At 42.6% G+C, this 18852-nt stretch overlaps 1 protein-coding gene across 3 annotated transcripts in view; it reads left to right on the plus strand.

Annotated features, from left to right (window-relative positions):
- Nucleotides 1-18852, plus strand: part of DOCK11 (dedicator of cytokinesis 11) — a 203004-nt gene that overhangs the window by 96999 nt on the left and 87153 nt on the right. For all 3 annotated transcript variants that reach the window (XM_062184437.1, XM_062184435.1, XM_062184436.1), the window contains exons 15-23: nucleotides 1694-1816; nucleotides 1998-2074; nucleotides 7180-7364; nucleotides 7456-7521; nucleotides 9397-9489; nucleotides 11498-11621; nucleotides 16598-16719; nucleotides 17208-17294; nucleotides 18492-18581. In XM_062184437.1, coding sequence (XP_062040421.1) covers nucleotides 1694-1816; nucleotides 1998-2074; nucleotides 7180-7364; nucleotides 7456-7521; nucleotides 9397-9489; nucleotides 11498-11621; nucleotides 16598-16719; nucleotides 17208-17294; nucleotides 18492-18581 — 967 coding nt within the window. The remainder of the gene's footprint in view (nucleotides 1-1693; nucleotides 1817-1997; nucleotides 2075-7179; nucleotides 7365-7455; nucleotides 7522-9396; nucleotides 9490-11497; nucleotides 11622-16597; nucleotides 16720-17207; nucleotides 17295-18491; nucleotides 18582-18852) is intronic.

Genomic DNA, 18852 nt, shown 5'->3' on the forward strand with positions numbered 1-18852 from the left:
TGGCTGCTGCTGGTATTATTATTCCTAGTTATTCAAGACTGACTCTATTCAAAGCACAATGCTACATGTTCAGGGTGTATTTTCTTAAGAGATAGCTACTGTTATTCCCATCTTGGAGATGAAGAAATTGAGACACAGAAGTTCAAAAAAGATAGTCTTGCCCAGGTTCCCAAAGCATGTGGCTGAGCAGGGATCAGAAGCCAGGCACCCAGCTTCAGAGGCCCATCTAGACCTCTGGGGCTTACCTCCTCTCTCCAGCTTGAGCAGTAAGCTGTGTGATAACCATGTTTGCTAGAGTTAAAAAAAATTAAGTTTGAAATTTTCAAAGTTAGAACTTTTATTCTCTAGTTGTAATCAGGCATTATGCTCATTTTCTTTCCTAAATCATTTTGGTTGTCAGCAGTAGCAAAAACTTACTCTGGAGGTGTGGCTGGAGTATTTTAAAAGACCTATGATAAAAAGCCTGTTGGCTAGAAATAAAGGAAGCATAATTAGAAGTCAGAACAACGGGGTTAATACCTATAGCCATGTGTTCAGAGGCTCTGCCAGAGGGAATTATGCTTCTGGCTGTAACTCCTTCATGTGTGTTGGGTGCTTGTGCACGACTTCCCATTTTAGTAACATAGGTGCCTAAAAGGGGAGAAGAGGAGGAGGGAGGGAATAATTCAAATTCATATGAGGGAATCTACATATATATTATAAATCCTCCAAGTAAATTTATGTTAAAGATCCAATTTAATTTTTTAAAGATCGTTGAAGAGGTTCTCTCAACTTCAATCCTATTTATAAAAATTAATTTGTCTTTTGAGAGACCAAAAGACTTCCATCTGCCGGTTCTTTCCTTGAATGCCCAGGAATTGGGAACTCAATCTTGGCCTCCCACATAGGTGGCAAGAACCCAACTACCTGACCCATCACCTGCTGGCTGCCTGGGTGCACATTAGCAAGAAGGTAAAATCAGGAGCAGAGCCAGGACTCAAACTCAGACAGTCTGACATAGGATGCAAGTGCCCCAAGGGGAGTCTTCATTGCTAGGCCATATGCTGACCCCTCTAATGTGATTTTTATCAACATGATAGAGAAATACTTTAGCTTTGATTAAAATGCACACCTTCTAAATGTCCAGCTTGTTGAATTCGCACAATTAGTGTACAGTCATGTAGCCACTACCAAGATAATAGAACGTCTGTGGTTTCAGAAAGTTTCCTCAGGCCCCTGTTCAAATCATCCCACTCCAATCTGCTTGTCACTGTACCTGAATTTTCTCTATTCTAAACATTCATAGAAATGGAATCATGCAGTATAAAGTCTTGTATTTGGTTTCTTGTGCTCAGTATATTTTTGAGATTCATCCATATCATTATGTGCATCAGTTCATTTTGAGTAGTATTCCATTGTATGGCTATAATGCACTTTGTTTATCCATTGACTTGCTGATGAGCATCTAAGTTATTAGCAATTTGGGGCTGTAATGAACCTGCTATGAACATTCATATGCCACATGGAAATACACTTATGCGTGAAATTGTAGAATCCAAGAGTACGTGTATGCTTAACTATATGGAAACTACCAAGCTATTTCCAAAGTGGTTTCACCATTTTACATTCCCATCAGTGCTAATGTTTTCTGAATTTACCTATACTTTAGACTTTTTAAAATAATAATAATAGAACTTTTCTACTGCTGTTCTAGACCCGTTTTCAAAGATATTCAAGGCTCACTAGATCTGGATGGAAGATTTTCTCCTTTGTATAAACAAGACAGTAGCAAGCTTTCAAATGAAGACATTCTCAAGTTGCTCTCAGAATACAAGAAGTAAGTGTGTGACGGTACTATGAGAAATGACCATTTTAGATGAATTATCCATTTCTTAATGATGAATGTGAGTAGTAAAGGGGGAAAACTGAACACTTAACATTTTAAGTTTGGATATAGGGTAACCAATGTGTTTGTAATCATGATTTTAAATTCTAAAATATTCTTATTTTATACCTAGGCCAGAAAAGACCAAATTGCAGATTATTCCTGGGCAGCTAAACATCACAGTAGAATGTGTTCCTGTGGATTTATCAAGTAAGAACAAACATATTGCAAATAAACCTTAAGGATTATTTTCAAATCGCAGGTTCTTTTTTTTTTTTTTTTGACAGGCAGAGTTAGACAGTGAGAGAGAGAGAGAGAGTCAGAGAGAAAGGTCTTCCTTCCGTTCGTTCACCCCCAAAATGGCCACTATGGCCGGTGCACTGCACCGATCCAAAGCCAGGAGCCAGGTGCTTCCTCCTGGTCTCCCATGCTGGTGCAGGGCCCAAGGACTTGGGCCATCCTCCACTGCCTTCCCGGCCACAGCAGAGAGCTGGCCTGGAAGAGGAGCAACCGGGACAGAACCCAGTGCCCCAACTGGGACTAGAACCTGGGGTACTGGCGCCGCAGGCGGAGGATTAGCCAAGTGAGCCGCGGTGCCAGCCATCAAATCGCAGGTTCTTATCTTTTCAAGTTTTATGTGATGTGTTAGTTTCCTACGACTGCTGTAACAAAGCATTACAAACTAGGACACTTAAGCTGACAGAAATTTATTCTATCATGGTTCTGAAGGCTAGAAATCCAAAGTCAAGTATTGACCAGGCCATAGTCCTTCTGAATGTTCTTGGTAAGAATCATTCCTTGTCTCCTCGCTCCTGACTACCTGTGGCATCCCTTGGCTTGTAGCTGTATCACTCCAATGCCTGCCTCTGTCCTCACATGGCCTTCTTATAAGGACACATGTGTTGGACTCAAGTCCTACCCTAATCCATCATTACCTCATCTTAACTAATCACATCTTCAAAGACCCTATTACCAAATAAAGCATATTTTGAGGTTTCAGTAGACATGAATTTTGCAGGGGACGCTATTTGACCCTGTACACGTGTGGTGAGTACTTAGATTAGGAAGTAAATTAAGTGATTTTGTCATACACTGTTTCATAATATGATGTTAGAAGTGTGCCCAAGTCTTCTGCTGCTGCCTGTTTTCTTAGGTGAATTTTGGCTTCTGTCATTAGCCATGAGATCAAAAAAGGAGGACACTTTCTTTTCTTGTCTAAGCATCAGAATCTAAGATTCTAGGAGAAAAATGAACAGAAGACACAAAACATAATTTGCAGGATGTAAAATGAAGTGGCTAGGGACAGATGTTTGTCTTGGCAGTTAAGATACCCACTTACCGTGTTGAAGTGCCTAGATTTGATCCACAGCCCCTGCTATTGATTCTGTTTTTCTGCTAATGCAGATCCTGGGAGACCCAGGTGAAAGCTCAAGTAATTGGTCTCTTGATAAGCACATGGCAGATCTGTATTGAGTTCCTAGATCATGGCTTTAGCCCCCTGTCCATTGTGATCATTTGGAGAATAAACAAGCAAATGGGAGCTTGCTCTCTGTCTTATCTGTCTCTCAAATAAAAAAAATTTATATTTAAAATATAGAAATATAAAAAATACTTTAAATGAAGTAGCTAGTATGTATGTAAAAACAGTCAAGCTGGGATCAGCACTATGGCTTGGTAGGCTAAGTCTCTTCCTGTGGTGTCAGCATCCCCTACGGATGCTGGTTCTAGTCCCGGCTGCTCCTCTTCTCATCCTGCTCTCTACTATGGCCTGGGAAAGCAGTGGAAGATGGCTAAAGTTCTTGGGCCTGTGCACCCACTTGAGAGAATGGAAGAAGTTCTTGGCTTCTGGATTTGGATTGGCTCAGCTCTGGCTATTGCGGCCATTTGGGTAGTGAATCAGCGGATAGAAGACCTTTTTCTCTGTTTCTCCCTCTGTCTGTAACTCTACCTCTCAAATAAATAAATAAAACTTGAAAAAAAATCAAGCTGAGGAGTAATTCCACTAGTACAAAATAAAATAAGGGGCTGGCCCTGTGGTGCAATGGATTAAGCCACCACCTGGCTGTTGTGGCCATTTAGGGATTGAACCAGTGGATGAAAGAGCTCCCTCTCTCTTTAACTCTCCTTCAAATTAATAAATAAATATTTTTTAAAAAGGTGCTTATGATATATCAAATTCACAATTTTTTTTCTTTTCTATGTTTACTTTTTATTTATTTGGAAGGCAGAGTGGTAGAGAGGGAGAGAAAGAGATCTTCCATTCACTGTTTCACTCCCTAATTGGCTGTAATGTCCAAGACTGGGCCAAGCCAAAGCCAGAAGCCTAGAACTCCATCTAGTTCTTCCATGTGTGTGGCAGGGTCCCAAGTTCTTGGGCCACCATCCACTGGCCTCCCAGGTGCATTACCAAGGAGCTAGATCAGAAGCAAAGCAGCTAGGACTCAAACCAGTGTTCCGATATGGGATGCTGGTGTTGCAGATGGTGGCTTAACCCACTGCACCACAATGCCAGCCCTTAAAAAAAAGTTTTTAAGTCATCTATTAATTTTTTAAATTAAAATTTAATTTGTTTATTTGAGAGGCACACACACACACACACACATATTGAGAAAGAGCTCCAATCCACTGGTTTACTCCCCAAATGCCCACAGTTGCTGGATCTGGGCCAGTCCAAAGCCAGGAGGTAGAAATTCAATCCAGGTCTCCTACACGGGTGGCAGGAACCCAACTCTCTCCCAAGGTCTGTATGAGCAGCAAGCTAGAGTCAGGGGCCAGAGCTGGGAGTCAAAACCAAGTACTGTGATGTGGGACACAGGTGTTTTAGCTGCTAGGCTAAATGTTCACTCCTACAAAAATACTTACAATGAAACCATCTAATGCTAGCTATGTCTTGGCCTGGCACCATGATCTACCACAAATTTGGAGAATAGTTCAGCAGTAGAAATAGATAGCTGTGATAAAGCAATCCAGTTGTGAGGTTCCACATATCCATTCATTGACTAAATAAATATTTATTGAGTAAATATTTGTTAAGTACCTATGAGGTGCTTTAAACTTAAGGAATTTTTTTAAAAGATTTATTTATTTATTTGAAAGTCAGAGTTAGAAAGAGAAGGAGAGGCAGAGAGAGAGAAAGAGAGAGAGAGAGAGAGAGAGAGAGAGAGAGAAAGGTCTTCCATCTGCTGGTTCACTCCCCAACTGGCCACAGTGGTCAGAGTTGCACCGATCTGAAGCCAGGAGCTTCTTCCAGGTCTCCCACATGGGTGCGGGGGCCCAAGGACTTGGGCCATCTTCTACTGCTTTCCCAGGCCATAGCAGAGAGCTGGATTGGAAGTGGAGCTGCTGGGACCCGAACCGGCACCCGCATGGGATGCCGGCACTGCAGGTGGCGGCTTTACCTGCTACACCATAGCACCAGCCCCAAACTTAAGGAATAAGGTCTACAAGGAGTGACAGCCAACAAGCAAACAAATAATGATTTCAGCTTATGACAGGAGTGAGCTGCTTTCAGAAGGTGGCCAGAGAAGACATCTCTGACAATCAGGAAGAGAAGAGGCAGCAGGAACCCGCACGTGGTGGTTGGGAGTGTACATTCCAGACTGACGACATCACATATATTGCGAAGGGTTGAGGTGGTAGTGCGTTTGGTTGGAATAAGCAGAAAGAAAGCCTTTGTGGCTTCACTATACTGTGTGATGTAGAAAGGAGATGAGGTAGGGGAAACAGCTCACACAGGGAATTGTAAAAATCAACATAATGTCTTAAAAGCTTGGATTCTATTTTACATCTAATGAGAAGTCACTAAAGGATTGTAAACAGGAGAGTGGTATCCAATGTACATTTTAAAATGTCTAAGAGTGGCCGGCACCATGGCTCAACAGGCTAATCCTCCACCTAGCGGCACTGGCACACCGGGTTCTAGTCCCGGTCGGGGCGCTGGATTCTGTCCCGGTTGCCCCTCTTCCAGGCCAGCTCTCTGCTGTGGCCCAGGAGTGCAGTGGAGGATGGCCCAAGTCCTTGGGCCCTGCATCCCATGGGAGACCAGGAGAAGCACCTGGCTCCTGCCATCGGATCAGCGCGGTGCGCCGGCTGCAGCAGCCATTGGAGGGTGAACCAACGGCAAAGGAAGACCTTTCTCTCTGTCTCTTTCTCTCTCACTGTCCACTCTGCCTGTCAAAAAAATAAAAAAATAAAAAATAAAACGTCTAAGAGTGCAAGGGATTATTTTCCCTAAAGAAATCATTTGAAATGTATATAAGAGTTTATGCATAAAGATGTTCTTTGCTGTGTTAGTTACATTGGGGAAAAATTGGAAACAACTAGAGGCTGACACCGTCAGTATGGTTAAGGTGATCATGGGAAACCGAATCATGAACCTTAATGCAGCCATTAAAAACTGGTGTTTATAGTTTCTGGAAGAAGACATCAGAGTAAATATCAGAAATAGAACATATACATATGGTTGAATTTTTATATTACTATATGCCTGGAAGCAGGATTAGAAGAAAATACACCCGAATGTTAACAGTAGTTATCTTTGGGTGGTAGCGTGATAAATCATTGCTGTACCTTTACTCTCATCTACAGATGTCCCATAATAATTATGCACTGCTTTAACAGTCAGAGAAAAACAAAGCCAACCGACAGTGCCGTGTGCTCAGGTCTGGCTCACCCTGTGTCTTCCTTCTGCGTCTTAGATCCCCTTAAGTATGTGAATCTTTACTGCAGTGGTGACTTCAGTAACAGATGCTGCCTAACTTCTCTGAGTCTTGGGATTTTACACATTTGGGGATATGGCATTTATTATTGTAACACATCATAAGATCTGTAGTTTCAAAAGGCTTCCACTATCTCTTAGGTGAAAACTTGCACCTGCACCAAGTGAACTTTGTAAAAGTGACTTGCCGTGAGCTAATTGGAAGCATAAATTAACTGCTATTTCTTTCCCTGATAGCAATAAAAATCTGCAGTGAAAGCCAAATTGCAACCACAGGAGGGAAAATGCACTGGATTTCTTTGCAGAATTTAAATTTGTCAAAATTATGATGTGTTATATTTGGCAAATGATTCAACATTGAGAATGAAATAGCAAACCATGTCTGGTGTGAACAGTTCCACTGAAATTGGCACGAGGCTACTCCATCCTCTATCCTTTTGAGTTTAAAAGTGGTTGTGTGACTTTTTTTCAGTTAGTAAGAACTCTGTCTTTTAAATCATGCTTTGAGCACACAATTCATGTATATTTTTATAAATGCAGGAAGGTGTTAAGGATTGTTAAATTGTATGATTGTTGCCTATTTTTTTTCCTATTATAGATTGCATCACTTCTTCATATGTGCCCCTAAAGCCTTTCGAAAAGAACTGTCAAAATATTACAGTGGAGGTTGAAGAGTTTGTTCCAGAAATGACAAAATATTGCTATCCATTTACTATTTACAAAAACCATCTGTATGTATATCCCTTGCAATTAAAATACGATAGCCAGAAGACATTTGCCAAGGTAAACAGCAGAAACGGTACATTTTTGGAGTAGAAATGTTATTTATAATCTTCTGATTGTATGAGTCATTTTGAATGATTAATCCTTTTAGGCAAGGAACATTGCTGTCTGTGTGGAATTCCGGGATTCAGATGAAAGTGATGCTTGCGCGCTAAAGGTTTGTTTATGATACTGATAAGTATGCAGTTTTAGTAGAGATGGTAGAGAAGCAGATATTGGTACTTGGTGTTCTCACGCGTTAAGTTTGATTTGTTTAAACACCACAAAGAAAGTGCACCGAAGTGACAAGTGTAATATTTCTTTTTCTACTCTTGCACGTGAACTAGGAGGGTTTGTTTAAATATAAGTGAGTAGCAAAATGGGGTGGGGGGCATATATAGGTCTACATGTGGGTCAGGTTCTGTATAGGCTTTGGGTTTTGCTCCACTTTGATTCTGCATGCCTCTGATGCTCAATCGCAAGATCATTTTCTTAGGACCTTTGAGCTTATAATGGTTCCATCAGGAGACTGTGAACTCCTTTCTCCTTGAAATCTGAACAGGCTTTGTGCTGACAGAAGCACAACATGACTGCTTTGATCTGAAATATGACTTCTGCTCTATGTCTGGCCAAATGGTGTCTTCAGACTCGGATTTGTGATCTGTGAAAAGCAGAAATCTAAGTATTACCTGATACAGCAATCCTTAGAGCCCTGTCACATCGCAGTGCCTTTACCTTTTTACTCTTCAGAGCTGGGTGTTCCAGTTTGCTCTTTTGCTCATTAATTAGACCTGAAAGGGAATTCGTAGGACAGCCAGCCATTGCACAGTGTTTATCTGACTCCCCATTTCTGGTTTGAGGCTAAATCAAACACAGGGGTGGCTAGTCTTAGACCCAAACCACCTAGGGCGAGTGGCTAAAATGCCACCTACGTCATTGAATGCTTAATAGCCCCTGTCTTGGAAAAGAAGGTTTTTGTTTTGTTTTCTTTTGTTTTCTCACAGAGAAATGCAAGTTAAATGACCATTTAACTGCCTCAAATTTAGTGTATTTTCTCTGGTTCTCCCTTCAGTGCAAATGAGAAGAAGTGTTTCCTTTCCTCCATACAATATTCTTTTTTGGACTTAAGCAATCTGACGCTGCCCCTCAGCACTTCTTGCAAATTGCCTTCAGAAATGTATTTAAGGGGTGTTGGATGTGCACTCATATAGAGTCTCGATTTCATTTCTTAGCTGGCCCAACAGGCTTGCATTGAAGTGACAGTGTGAGGCACTTCATCCCCTGGCATGCTCACTCTGTATTCATCCTCCTTTTTATTAGGCCCGCAGAAGTGAAAAACTCGCATCACAAATGCAATCGGATCTTTTCATGGAACCTCAGAAAGCCTTATGTTTCTTTTATTGGCATAACAGAAAGCCAGTGATTTTCAAAATGTGGCTCATAAAGTGCCACATTTTAAAAATGTGCGATAACAGTAAAGTCGCCTGTAACTTACTAGACATTCAATTCTTAAGTCCTTTCGGCTAAGAATGTGTCTGTTGGCTTAAAAATAGCAACAACAACAAGAGAACTTTCCACCTTGTCCGTTGCACAATGATCATCCAGCAGATGTTGCTGACTGGCTAAGGTGGAGCTTCTTGAGGTCTTCAAAATTCATGGAGAATGTGTATTATGAAAAATCTGTGCATTGGATTTCCATTGATTTCTGCGTCAAAATGAACTTTGCTCCATTTCTATGTGATGTTTTTGAAGTACCCTTGTGTTAACCACAAATAATGTGATAGAAGCTTGACAGGCCTGGTTTGAGACTGTTTCCCTGTCAAATGATTATAAGCACAGAACTTCTTACTGTCAGTAGTTTGGAGTTGCGTTTCCTGGATGGGTGCACACTGAAATGCATCCAGAGAGACAAGTGTTGTCCACGGTGGTCTCTGGAGTGACTGTGTCACTGATTCGGAATTGACGGGCTCATGGTGAGAGCCAGGTGGCCTTGGCCATGGTCTTGTACACTCTGGAGACATCTGAGCCGAGACTCTTTCCCCTTCTTTTGCAGTGTATTTATGGAAAACCTGCGGGGTCCGTGTTTACCACCAATGCCTATGCCGTTGTCTCGCACCACAACCAAAACCCAGAATTCTACGATGAGGTAAAAAGCATATCATGCTGACATTTATAAAACACAGTGGTTACTACTCTTTTTCTCTTTGAATCTTTTCCACCCTTTAATCTGCCCTTTGTAATTCCTGATCATTTTGTTTTGTGAAAACAGAAAATGTCACAATGAAACCAAGGGCCACAACGTGCTTGGTGCCCTTTGGTGGCTGTGGCAGATTTGCTCACAAATCTAAGGGGTTCCCCAACTCAAAAGAACAATGTAGGAGACAAATAAATGCCAGAGTGGGGCAAGGGTTCTGGCCCTCCTAGCTCTGTGTCACTAAGCAATTCTCTCCTCCTTTCTGAGTTTCCATTTCCTCGGCTTTATAAGATAAACAAATCAGAAGAGACTTTCTGAAGGTCCATCTAGCTCTTTCCTGTTGTGCTTCGACTTGGTAGAGTGAAATACTTGGAGAGACAACTCCACAGCTGGGTCTGTAGAATCCCAGTGCCAAGCAGATAAACGGGTGCCTGTGGACTCCCATTTTATGCACCTTCCCGAGCCTGTCTCTGCCCCGTCTCTGTTTCTCTTGCCTATCTCTCTATTTCTACAATTTCTTTACTTCCCAGAATGTTCCTCAGTGTTTCTGTCCCAGCCACTTATAGTCTATAGGTATCTGGCTTCCCCAAATCGGTACACTGCTGTTGGTTCCTGCCTATCTCTGTGACCGGGGAATGGGCATCCCAGGCCAGACACTCTGCTGTTTGTGCTTTGCTGTCTTCGTGCCTCCATTCTGGGCTTGATCTGAAGCCATCCCCCTGCTGCCATGACCTCCCCAGGTCCCCGTGCTGTTATATAGAAGGCTTATATCCCAGCCTGAGACTTGGCTTGTTCCTTTTTCCATCCAATGGGTCTAATTTTGCTGGGAGCAGGGAGGGGGAGAGTGGTGGTGCCTTGCATTTGCCACCCAGGGAGGGGTGTCTGCCCATATTTATGTGCAGCAGAGCATTAGCTACCCAGATGGTCTGGATGCTCTGAATAGGCATGTGCCATAGTGAAATATACCTACTGCACACATTAGTTCTAACACAGAAAGCATGCCTCATGTGAATGATAATTGGGCCAGATGTCCATCACCACGCTGTTTAATATATGCATCTCTAGAACCAACCCTGGTTACTGCAGAAAACGGGATCATGTGATGTTAGTCACTCACAGTGGATTTAGGATGCCTGAAATGAACAGACTTTTTAATCATTCACTGTATATTGACTGCAAGGGACGGAGAGAGTGATAGAAAAGGAAGAGAAGGGAGAGAGAGAGACAATGAGTCTGCCTCTACACTATGTGGACATATGCCTGTGTATGAAATCAATTAAATTCATAATCTGTAATTTGTCTCTTACATACTTCTAGGAGTCATGCATTATAAGCATTCAGCTGAATTCTGACTTGAAAATTGCTTGAGATACTTCATTATAAGCTTGAAGTTTTAACTAAGTTTATGTGTCATGGGTAAAAATTTTTAGTTTTTTTTTAAGAGTGAAGTTGAGTTTTTCTTCTAGAGAAATTTATGTAAAGTATAATTTGTGGATACTCTAATAACAGTGAATTTTTTTATTTGGGAAAGCTTAATTTTATTCATGTAAAGGAGAGCAAAAACTTAGAAAAGACAGTATCCTTTCAAAGTTAATGCACATCTTAAATGGAGTATGTTCATTAGCTCAGATTGGGTTACACAGTGTCCCTGGACTGTGAAGATGTGGTTTTGATCGAGTGTTTCAGAAAAATCCTGTGGCAAAATGGAATCTAGGAGACTCCATTGGAGTTCCCAGCAAAAAACAATAAATTAGCCCTCACGATTCGGGAGGTAATTGTAGTCAAACTGAAAATGACCAGAAAAACTTTTGGACTACATGGAAATGGTATCTACTATTGGGCCACTTGGCCTGTGTGTAGGAAGCATACTTAACATTATGATGAAACTGAATGAAATGTCTGACAGTCCAGCTTGACAGTGAAAACAGAAATGTCATGTGTAATTTCGCTGTCATTACAGATGAAAATTGAGCTTCCCATTCACCTGCATCAAAAACATCATTTGCTTTTCACGTTCTATCATGTAAGTTGTGAGATCAACACGAAGGGAACAACCAAAAAGCAGGACACGGTTGAAACTCCAGGTACAAGGTCTCTTTAAGTGTCTGTCTTAGGGCGGGTGTTTGGCTTATTGGTTGACACGTGTTGGGATACCCAGGCCCCATATCCAAATACCTGGGTTTCATTCCTGGTCCTAGCTCCAGATTCTAGCTTTCCATCAATATATCCCCTTGGAGGCAGCAGTGATGGCTTGAGTGACTGGGTCCTTGCCACCCATGTGGGAGACCTGGATTGAGCTCCTAGCTTGTAGCTTCGGTCTCTGGGTCCAGGGCTGTTGCAGGCATTTGGCAAGTGAACTGGGAGATGAGAGCTCTCTGTTTCCCTGTTTCTCTCTTTGTCTGCCACTGAAACAACTAAAAGAAATTTCTAAAAATTTAAATAACAGTTTAAAAATAAACTTAGAAAATAGCTGCAGAGAGAATTATTTATTTATTTGAGAGGCAGAGCAAGAGAGAGAGAGAGAGAGTTCGATCTTTCATTTGCTGGTTCAATTCCCAAATGGCCACAACATCCAGGGTTGGACCAGGCTAAAACCAGGAGCTAGGAACTCTATCCAGGACTCCCACATGGATGGCAGGGGCCCATGCACTTGCACCATCTTCCACTGCCTTCCCAGCCACATTACTAAGGACCTGGATTGGAAGAGCAGCCGGACTTGAACTGGCACTACTATGGGATGCTGGCCTCACAGGCAGTGGTTTCACCTGCTGCACCACAACGCTGGCCCCTGTCTGCACCTATTGGAAGTGCAACTGTGTGGTATATAACTTCTTTTCTTCAAGCTACAGATCGCGTCTTCCCTTCATCAAAAAATTACATTTCTAAGTCTAAAAGTTCAGTTGAAAAGTAAAAGATAAATTGTTTATTTTGTTGTCATTTCTACCAAATATCAGTGTCCAGATGCTTGTCAGTGTGTTTGGAATATAAGCTACATAGAGTGACATCAGTATTCTCAGTGAGAAACACTGTGATACAGTGTTTTTGTTATTTCTTTTATGAAAAATTTCCCAGCAACCAGAATTTTTTAGTCCTGCTCTCTGAGAAAGAGGAATGAGCCCACAGCCAGGGACACCTGTGAGCTGGAGGGGAGCTGAGGGCTGCCTGGTACTAATGAGAAGAGAACAGTTAATGAATTTGAAGAGGACTTGGTAGTGAAGCCCCAGCCATGGTGCCATTCAGCAAGGCTTTAGAGAAACCAATGGGAAGCTTCCTTAGGAGAACATGGAAGGGGTGCTCTGTGAACAAAGCCTGTTTCACACCCACTTTATTTATGTTTTTAAAAGATTTTGTTTGAAAGGCAGAGTGACAGCAGTGGGGACAGAGGGGACAGAGATAACAGTGAGAAAAAGATTTTTTTCATCTGCTGGTTTACTCCCTAAATGGCCATGATAGCCAGTTCTGGTTCAACCCAAAGCCAGGAACCATGAGCTCCATCTGGGTTTCCTGTGTGGGTGACAGGAGCCAAATCCCTTGGGCCATCTTCCACTGCCTTTCCAGGTGCACTACCAGGTGCTGGGTTGGAAGTGGAGCAGCCAGGACTCAAACCAGTGCTCAGATCTGGGATGCTGGCAGTGCAAGCAGCAGCTTAACCCACTGTGCCCCAGTGCCATTCCCGTACCCACTTTATGAACATCAAAATGCCCTGGGGTTCAGATACAGGTCACTTGATCATTATTTGGGCACTTCTGTGTATTTTTTCTTGGAAATTCTAAGATATTATAGTAAGTACTGTGGAGAATGCAGTGGCGGATCCCAGAGCTCATCTTCACTGAGTTTATGATGTAGTAGGAAGAGTCTTCGCTAGACAGCTATATAATATTAAGTGCATAGGAAGTCTTGCGGTATGAACACAGGAAGATCAAGTTATTTAGCTGGTGGAGGGACGAGTGGCTGGAAATCAGGGAGTACTTCCAGGAAGAGAGATGTTTTAGGTGAAGTCTTAAAGCATGGGATATGATTATGCAATGATGGCGGGAATGGAGGGGATTCTCAGGTGAAGGAACCAGAACTTCTTATACAGGATACCTCTTCATATAAGAGGTATGTATGGGAACTGCAGTAGGTCACTAAAATTGGTGCACAGGGCACTGTGGAGGGAAGGCATAGGTTGTCAGGTTGAAAAGGCAGCATAAGGGGTTGGTGTGGCCAGAGGGTAAAGCCACTACCTGTGGTGCTGACATCCCATGTCAGCCGGTTCGAGCCCTGGCTGCTCCTTTATCTATCTAGCTCCCTGCTACTGCAACTAGGAAAGCAGCATGAGATGGCTCAAGTGATTGGGCCCCTGCACCTACGTGGAAGACTTGGAAAAGAGGCTCCTGGCTTCAGCCTGGCCCAGCCCCAGTCTGTTTCAGCCATCTGGGGAGTGAACTAGCTCATGGAAGATCTCTCTCTCTCTCTCACTCACTCTCACTCTTTTTTTCTTTCTCTCACTCTCTCTTCCTCTGTGTAACTCTACATTTCAAACAAATAAATGCATAAATTTTTTTTAAAGAGATGGAGGCATCAGACTGTGGAAAGCCTTGAATGCCAGGCTGTGGGTCTGATTTTATTCTGTCCCTAATATGGAACTGTGGAAAGGTCATAAACACTAGTAAGAGCTGTTTTGTAGAAAAACTGATTAGGCAGCGATAAAAGGGACAATGTATGTTGGAGCAGGAAAAAAAGGGAGGAAGGAAAGGATGGAAGGAAGATGGACCAGCTAAGCTATTTCAGAGGTCCAAGAAAGAATGCATACCACTTTATGGCAGGACTGGGGAAGGGAGCAAAGGAAAATTGTAGAAGAAAAATGCAGGCGGTCTCCTTCCCATCCACAGGTTGTACATCCAGACTCGGCTAAGCACAGATGGAAACATTCTCCCCAAACTGTATCTGTACTAACCATATGCAGACTTTTTTTTTCCTTGGTGTTACTCCCTAAATGATTCAGTATAACAACTATTTGACATTTACAGTGTCTTGTGCATTATAAGTAATATTGAGATGACTTCAAGCATCTAGAAAGTTGTGTGCAGATTATTGAAAGTTAACATTGAAATTTGAAAGCTGACTGATTGGAGAGAAGATGTTGTCAGCAGCGGAACTGTGGGTGGATGTTTTTGGACTCATGTTAAGTTTGAGATGCTAGGGAGGCATCTGAGCAACACCCAGCAGGCAGCAGAAGGGAGTCCCTTCTGTGGATAGTACGGTCCTGTGCTCTGTCCCCATAGAACTTGCAGTTAGTACGGGTTAGGGACCTTGAAGATTGAGACTAAAAGCCAGCAGAACAATGGGAACCTATGACAGTTTGTGCCTCCTCAAAGATAAATTACTCTGCTTTATCCAAATCCTAGACAAAATTAGATAAGATGTTCCATGGCGCATGGAGGGGGTTATTTTATGTGCCGTTCAGCACTGAACTGTCCGTGCCTTTCGAGGCTTCCTACCTTTAAGCCAGATGGTATGCTTGACATTGTACCTTTACAGCTTCCAAGTGCTCCATATGAGATTTGACTAAGGGATTCGGTTGGCCCTTCTCTGATTAATATGCAGTGCAGAAACTATTGCCTGAGCAATCCCATAGAGGCAGGAAGTAGATGAGCAGCCAGGGCCCGGGGGCAAGGGGGAATGGAAACTTCCCTCATTTCTAAGGGCTCTGGAGTTTCTTTTAGGGATAATGTGAAAGTTAGATGGCAGTGATGGCGACGCAGCTTTGTGAGTACACCGAAAGCCATGCAGTTGTAGACTTTGAAGACACAGTTTGTGTGGAAGCTGAAATATAGCTCAATAAAAATTTCTATGAGGGAAAAATATTGTCTTGGAACAAGAAATATATCTTCTCGGTGTCTGAGCTGGAAATCAAGCCTGCTCTGTCAGATGTTCAGTTTAACTACATTGACAGTTATCCCTCAAGGTTCTTGTGTTCCTTTCCTCTGCCTGTTACATGGGAAAAGGTCGGGGTAAACCCTTTCCACAGTGGTACTAGTAAAACTACCCTGCAGGCTTGTTTCACAGTCTGCGAAAGCCATTTAGGCTACTTGGAGAAAGCAGTGTTTCTGTCTTCTTTGGAGAATGAAAGCATTTGGCAAATTAAACACATAAATGAAAACATTTCTAACCAGATTTGTGTTGACTTCTGTGTTCACAGTATAAACACACACTCACACGCACGTGGAGTCATGCAAAGAATTTTAAAGAATCGGAAAGCAATGGCTTTAAAAAGTGCTCTCCAGCCAACACCCCCTGTCCATTTGCCAAAACTCAGTCCAGAGCAAGCTCTTTTACAGCCGAGTTATAAACACTTGAAACCCAGAGTGATCTCTATAATGGAAATACTGACACTGATCAACTGGCGCAACACAGATGGCTCTGGCGTTTTTAGCTGAAACATGATGAGTTTTCTAGTAGGGAGCCAAGAGGCTCTTTTGGGGTAGAACTGTTGACAAATGTACAGATTTGGGGAAATCTCCGAGTGGAATCAAGTCATAAACACTGCTGCATTCTCCTCCTACAAGTCTTTCTTCTGTAGTCAGCATACCTCTGTCCAACCAGATCATTTATGCTACGACTGCCCCCACAAATACGGAATGTAACTTTGACTTGCTACCTTACTCTAGGGCCGCTGTAAGACATTTGGGAACATGTGAGGATGGATGAAAGGGATCTGATCCTTTTAAAAACTAAGTCTGCCAAAAAACAAAAATCCCCCAAAGCAGCAAGATAATGGGCTTGAGGTACTTTCAAAATGTTGAAGTGTTTCCATGTATTATTTCACTCCGTTCTCTCAGCTCTTTGGGATGGGAAGATTGGGTGGTGTTGCAATTTTCATGGTCAAGGAGATAGAGTAAGTAACTCGTGACTGGCCTGGCCACCTCCCTGTTCTTTTTCCCAGGATTCAGAGGCCCAACCATTGGACTCCCACATAGGGATCCCTGGAAACATCGTTACCATGCCCTGCCCTGTCCGCCCCCTCCCCGCCTCAGACCTTTGTTTGGCTTCTCATTGTTGATTATTGTCTTGGCAGTTGGTTTCGCCTGGGTGCCTTTGCTGAAGGATGGTAGAATGATCACATTTGAGCAGCAGCTGCCCGTTTCGGCTAATCTTCCCCCAGGCTACTTGAATGTGAATGATCCTGAATCCAGAAGGGTAGGAAAATGTCTGCATTTGTTGAAGTAATCAGGATGAACTCTTTTAGAAAATAGAATTCTCGCGGTCTGGTTGACTGTTGAAGACGACGGTTCCCAGAATATGGTCTGAGGTCTGGTCGAGGTCCACAGTGAAGATAAGTATGGAGGATGCGTGTTTAGCATTTATAGCAATGTGACAGACTTATTTTCTGTCTAGTGATTCTAGCAATAATTTTTAAAACTGGGATTTGGATTCCGTGCATCATTTAAAAATTTTCATTTGTTTGAGGAATTTTTAATGTAATTTATAAATATTCCCTCTGGAATGGATTAGAAATTTAAAATGACTTAGGATACATTTATTCTAGAGGCAAGTTATTTGCTCCAGTGATCCTTTTGTATGAAATGAATACATTTGTTTCTGGAAAATGTTGACCTGCAGAAAGGTGTTTCATGTTGTTCATCTGTCCATTGCTTTGTTACATAAGCTCTATTTTCTGTTCACAGCAATCCAATGTGGATATTAAGTGGGTAGATGGTGCAAAGCCATTGCTGAAGATTAAAAGCCACTTAGAGTCTACCATTTATACTCAGGTAAGTTGTGTTACCTGATTTTTTTTTAATTTTTTTTTTTTTACAGGCAGAGTTAGACAGTGAGAGAGAGAGAGAGAGAGAGAGACAGAGAGAAAGGTCTTCTTTCTGTTGGTTCACCCCCCAAATGACCGGCACGCTGCGCTGATCTGAAGCCAGGAGCCAGGTGTTTCCTCCTGGTCTCCCATGTGGGTGCAGGGCCCAAGGACTTGGGCCATCACTCCGCTGCCTTTCCGGGCCACAGCAGAGAGCTGGACTGGAAGAGGAGCAACCAGGACAGAATCCGGCGCCCCAACCGGGACTAGAACCTGGAGTGCCGGCACCGCAGGTGGAGGATTAGCCAAGTGAGCCGCGGCACGGCCATGTTACCTGAATTTTGTCAATTGTTATACAATCCTAGAGGATGTTTCTAATTTAAAATCAACTGTATTTTATTTCAGTACCCTTAGAGAAGGGACTTGTGAGATTTTCTGATTAACAATCATGTTGTGCTACCTCAAATTTTGCAGTTTTTCTAAAATGACAAAGCCCTTTTATTGCCGTTAGCGGATTTGAGCCTCCAGTACTCACTGTAGAGGAGTGTGGAGGCTGCCATCTCCATTTTATAAATGAAGACACTGGGGCTCAGTCCAGTTAGGTGACTTCCCTGAGATCACATGGCAGTATTAGGGGAACCAAGGTTTGAGTACACATTTGATTATTCCCAATCCTGATGTGGCTCAAGCTGCCCACAAAATCCGTGTATATTGATTCCTTATGGAATGTTGCACTCATTATGCCAAACAAGTGCCGCGGTCAGCTTGGGTATTGAAAGCCCGAGACGACTGTTGTAGTAATTCCTGTCGCTAGCTTCTCTTCCCCTGTTAGTTCAGACCTCTATTCCTGCTCGTTTCATTAAAACAAAGCAGCAGCCCAACTTCATAGAACGCGCTAGTCAGGAAAGGAATTAAACCGAATGTTTGAGGAGTTGGGCATACGTGTGCTTAGGTGCATGTCGGATTTACCTGGTTTTGCTGCTTGGTGTGGCAGTCGAGAGGATTGCAGGACATGGACACCTATGTGAGCTGCAGCTACTGAGTCTGGCAGAAGAATCCCACAGAGAAGGGTTTGCAAAATGCAGGAGGAAGGAGAGAGGTAGAGAGCCTGCGCTTGCGGGTAATTGAATCAAATTTCATAAAGCTGTTTCCATCTGTGTTCCAGGATCTGCATGTGCACAAATTCTTCCATCATTGCCAGCTGATTCAGTCAGGCTCAAAAGAAGTTCCAGGCGAACTAATTAAATATTTAAAGGTAAATGAACAGCAGCTTTCTGCGAAGGTTTGTTTTTCGTGTCTTTCTGTTGCCATATTTTGGTGTGGAAAACAAAATCCAATGAACATTTTAAAATACTTTGATTGTATACACTCAGAATACTTCCTGCTGCATACTTGCCATCCAGGGGGCTATTAAAATGCCCACAGCACAGTTGCTACATTAGGAAGAAAGTGTGCGAGCCAGAATTCCACATCACACTTTTTCAAAATCTCATGAAAATGTGTATTTCCTTCCCATCAGTTGATTT

The sequence above is a fragment of the Lepus europaeus genome, chromosome X (assembly GCF_033115175.1).
Source record: "Lepus europaeus isolate LE1 chromosome X, mLepTim1.pri, whole genome shotgun sequence".
NCBI lineage: Eukaryota > Metazoa > Chordata > Mammalia > Lagomorpha > Leporidae > Lepus > Lepus europaeus.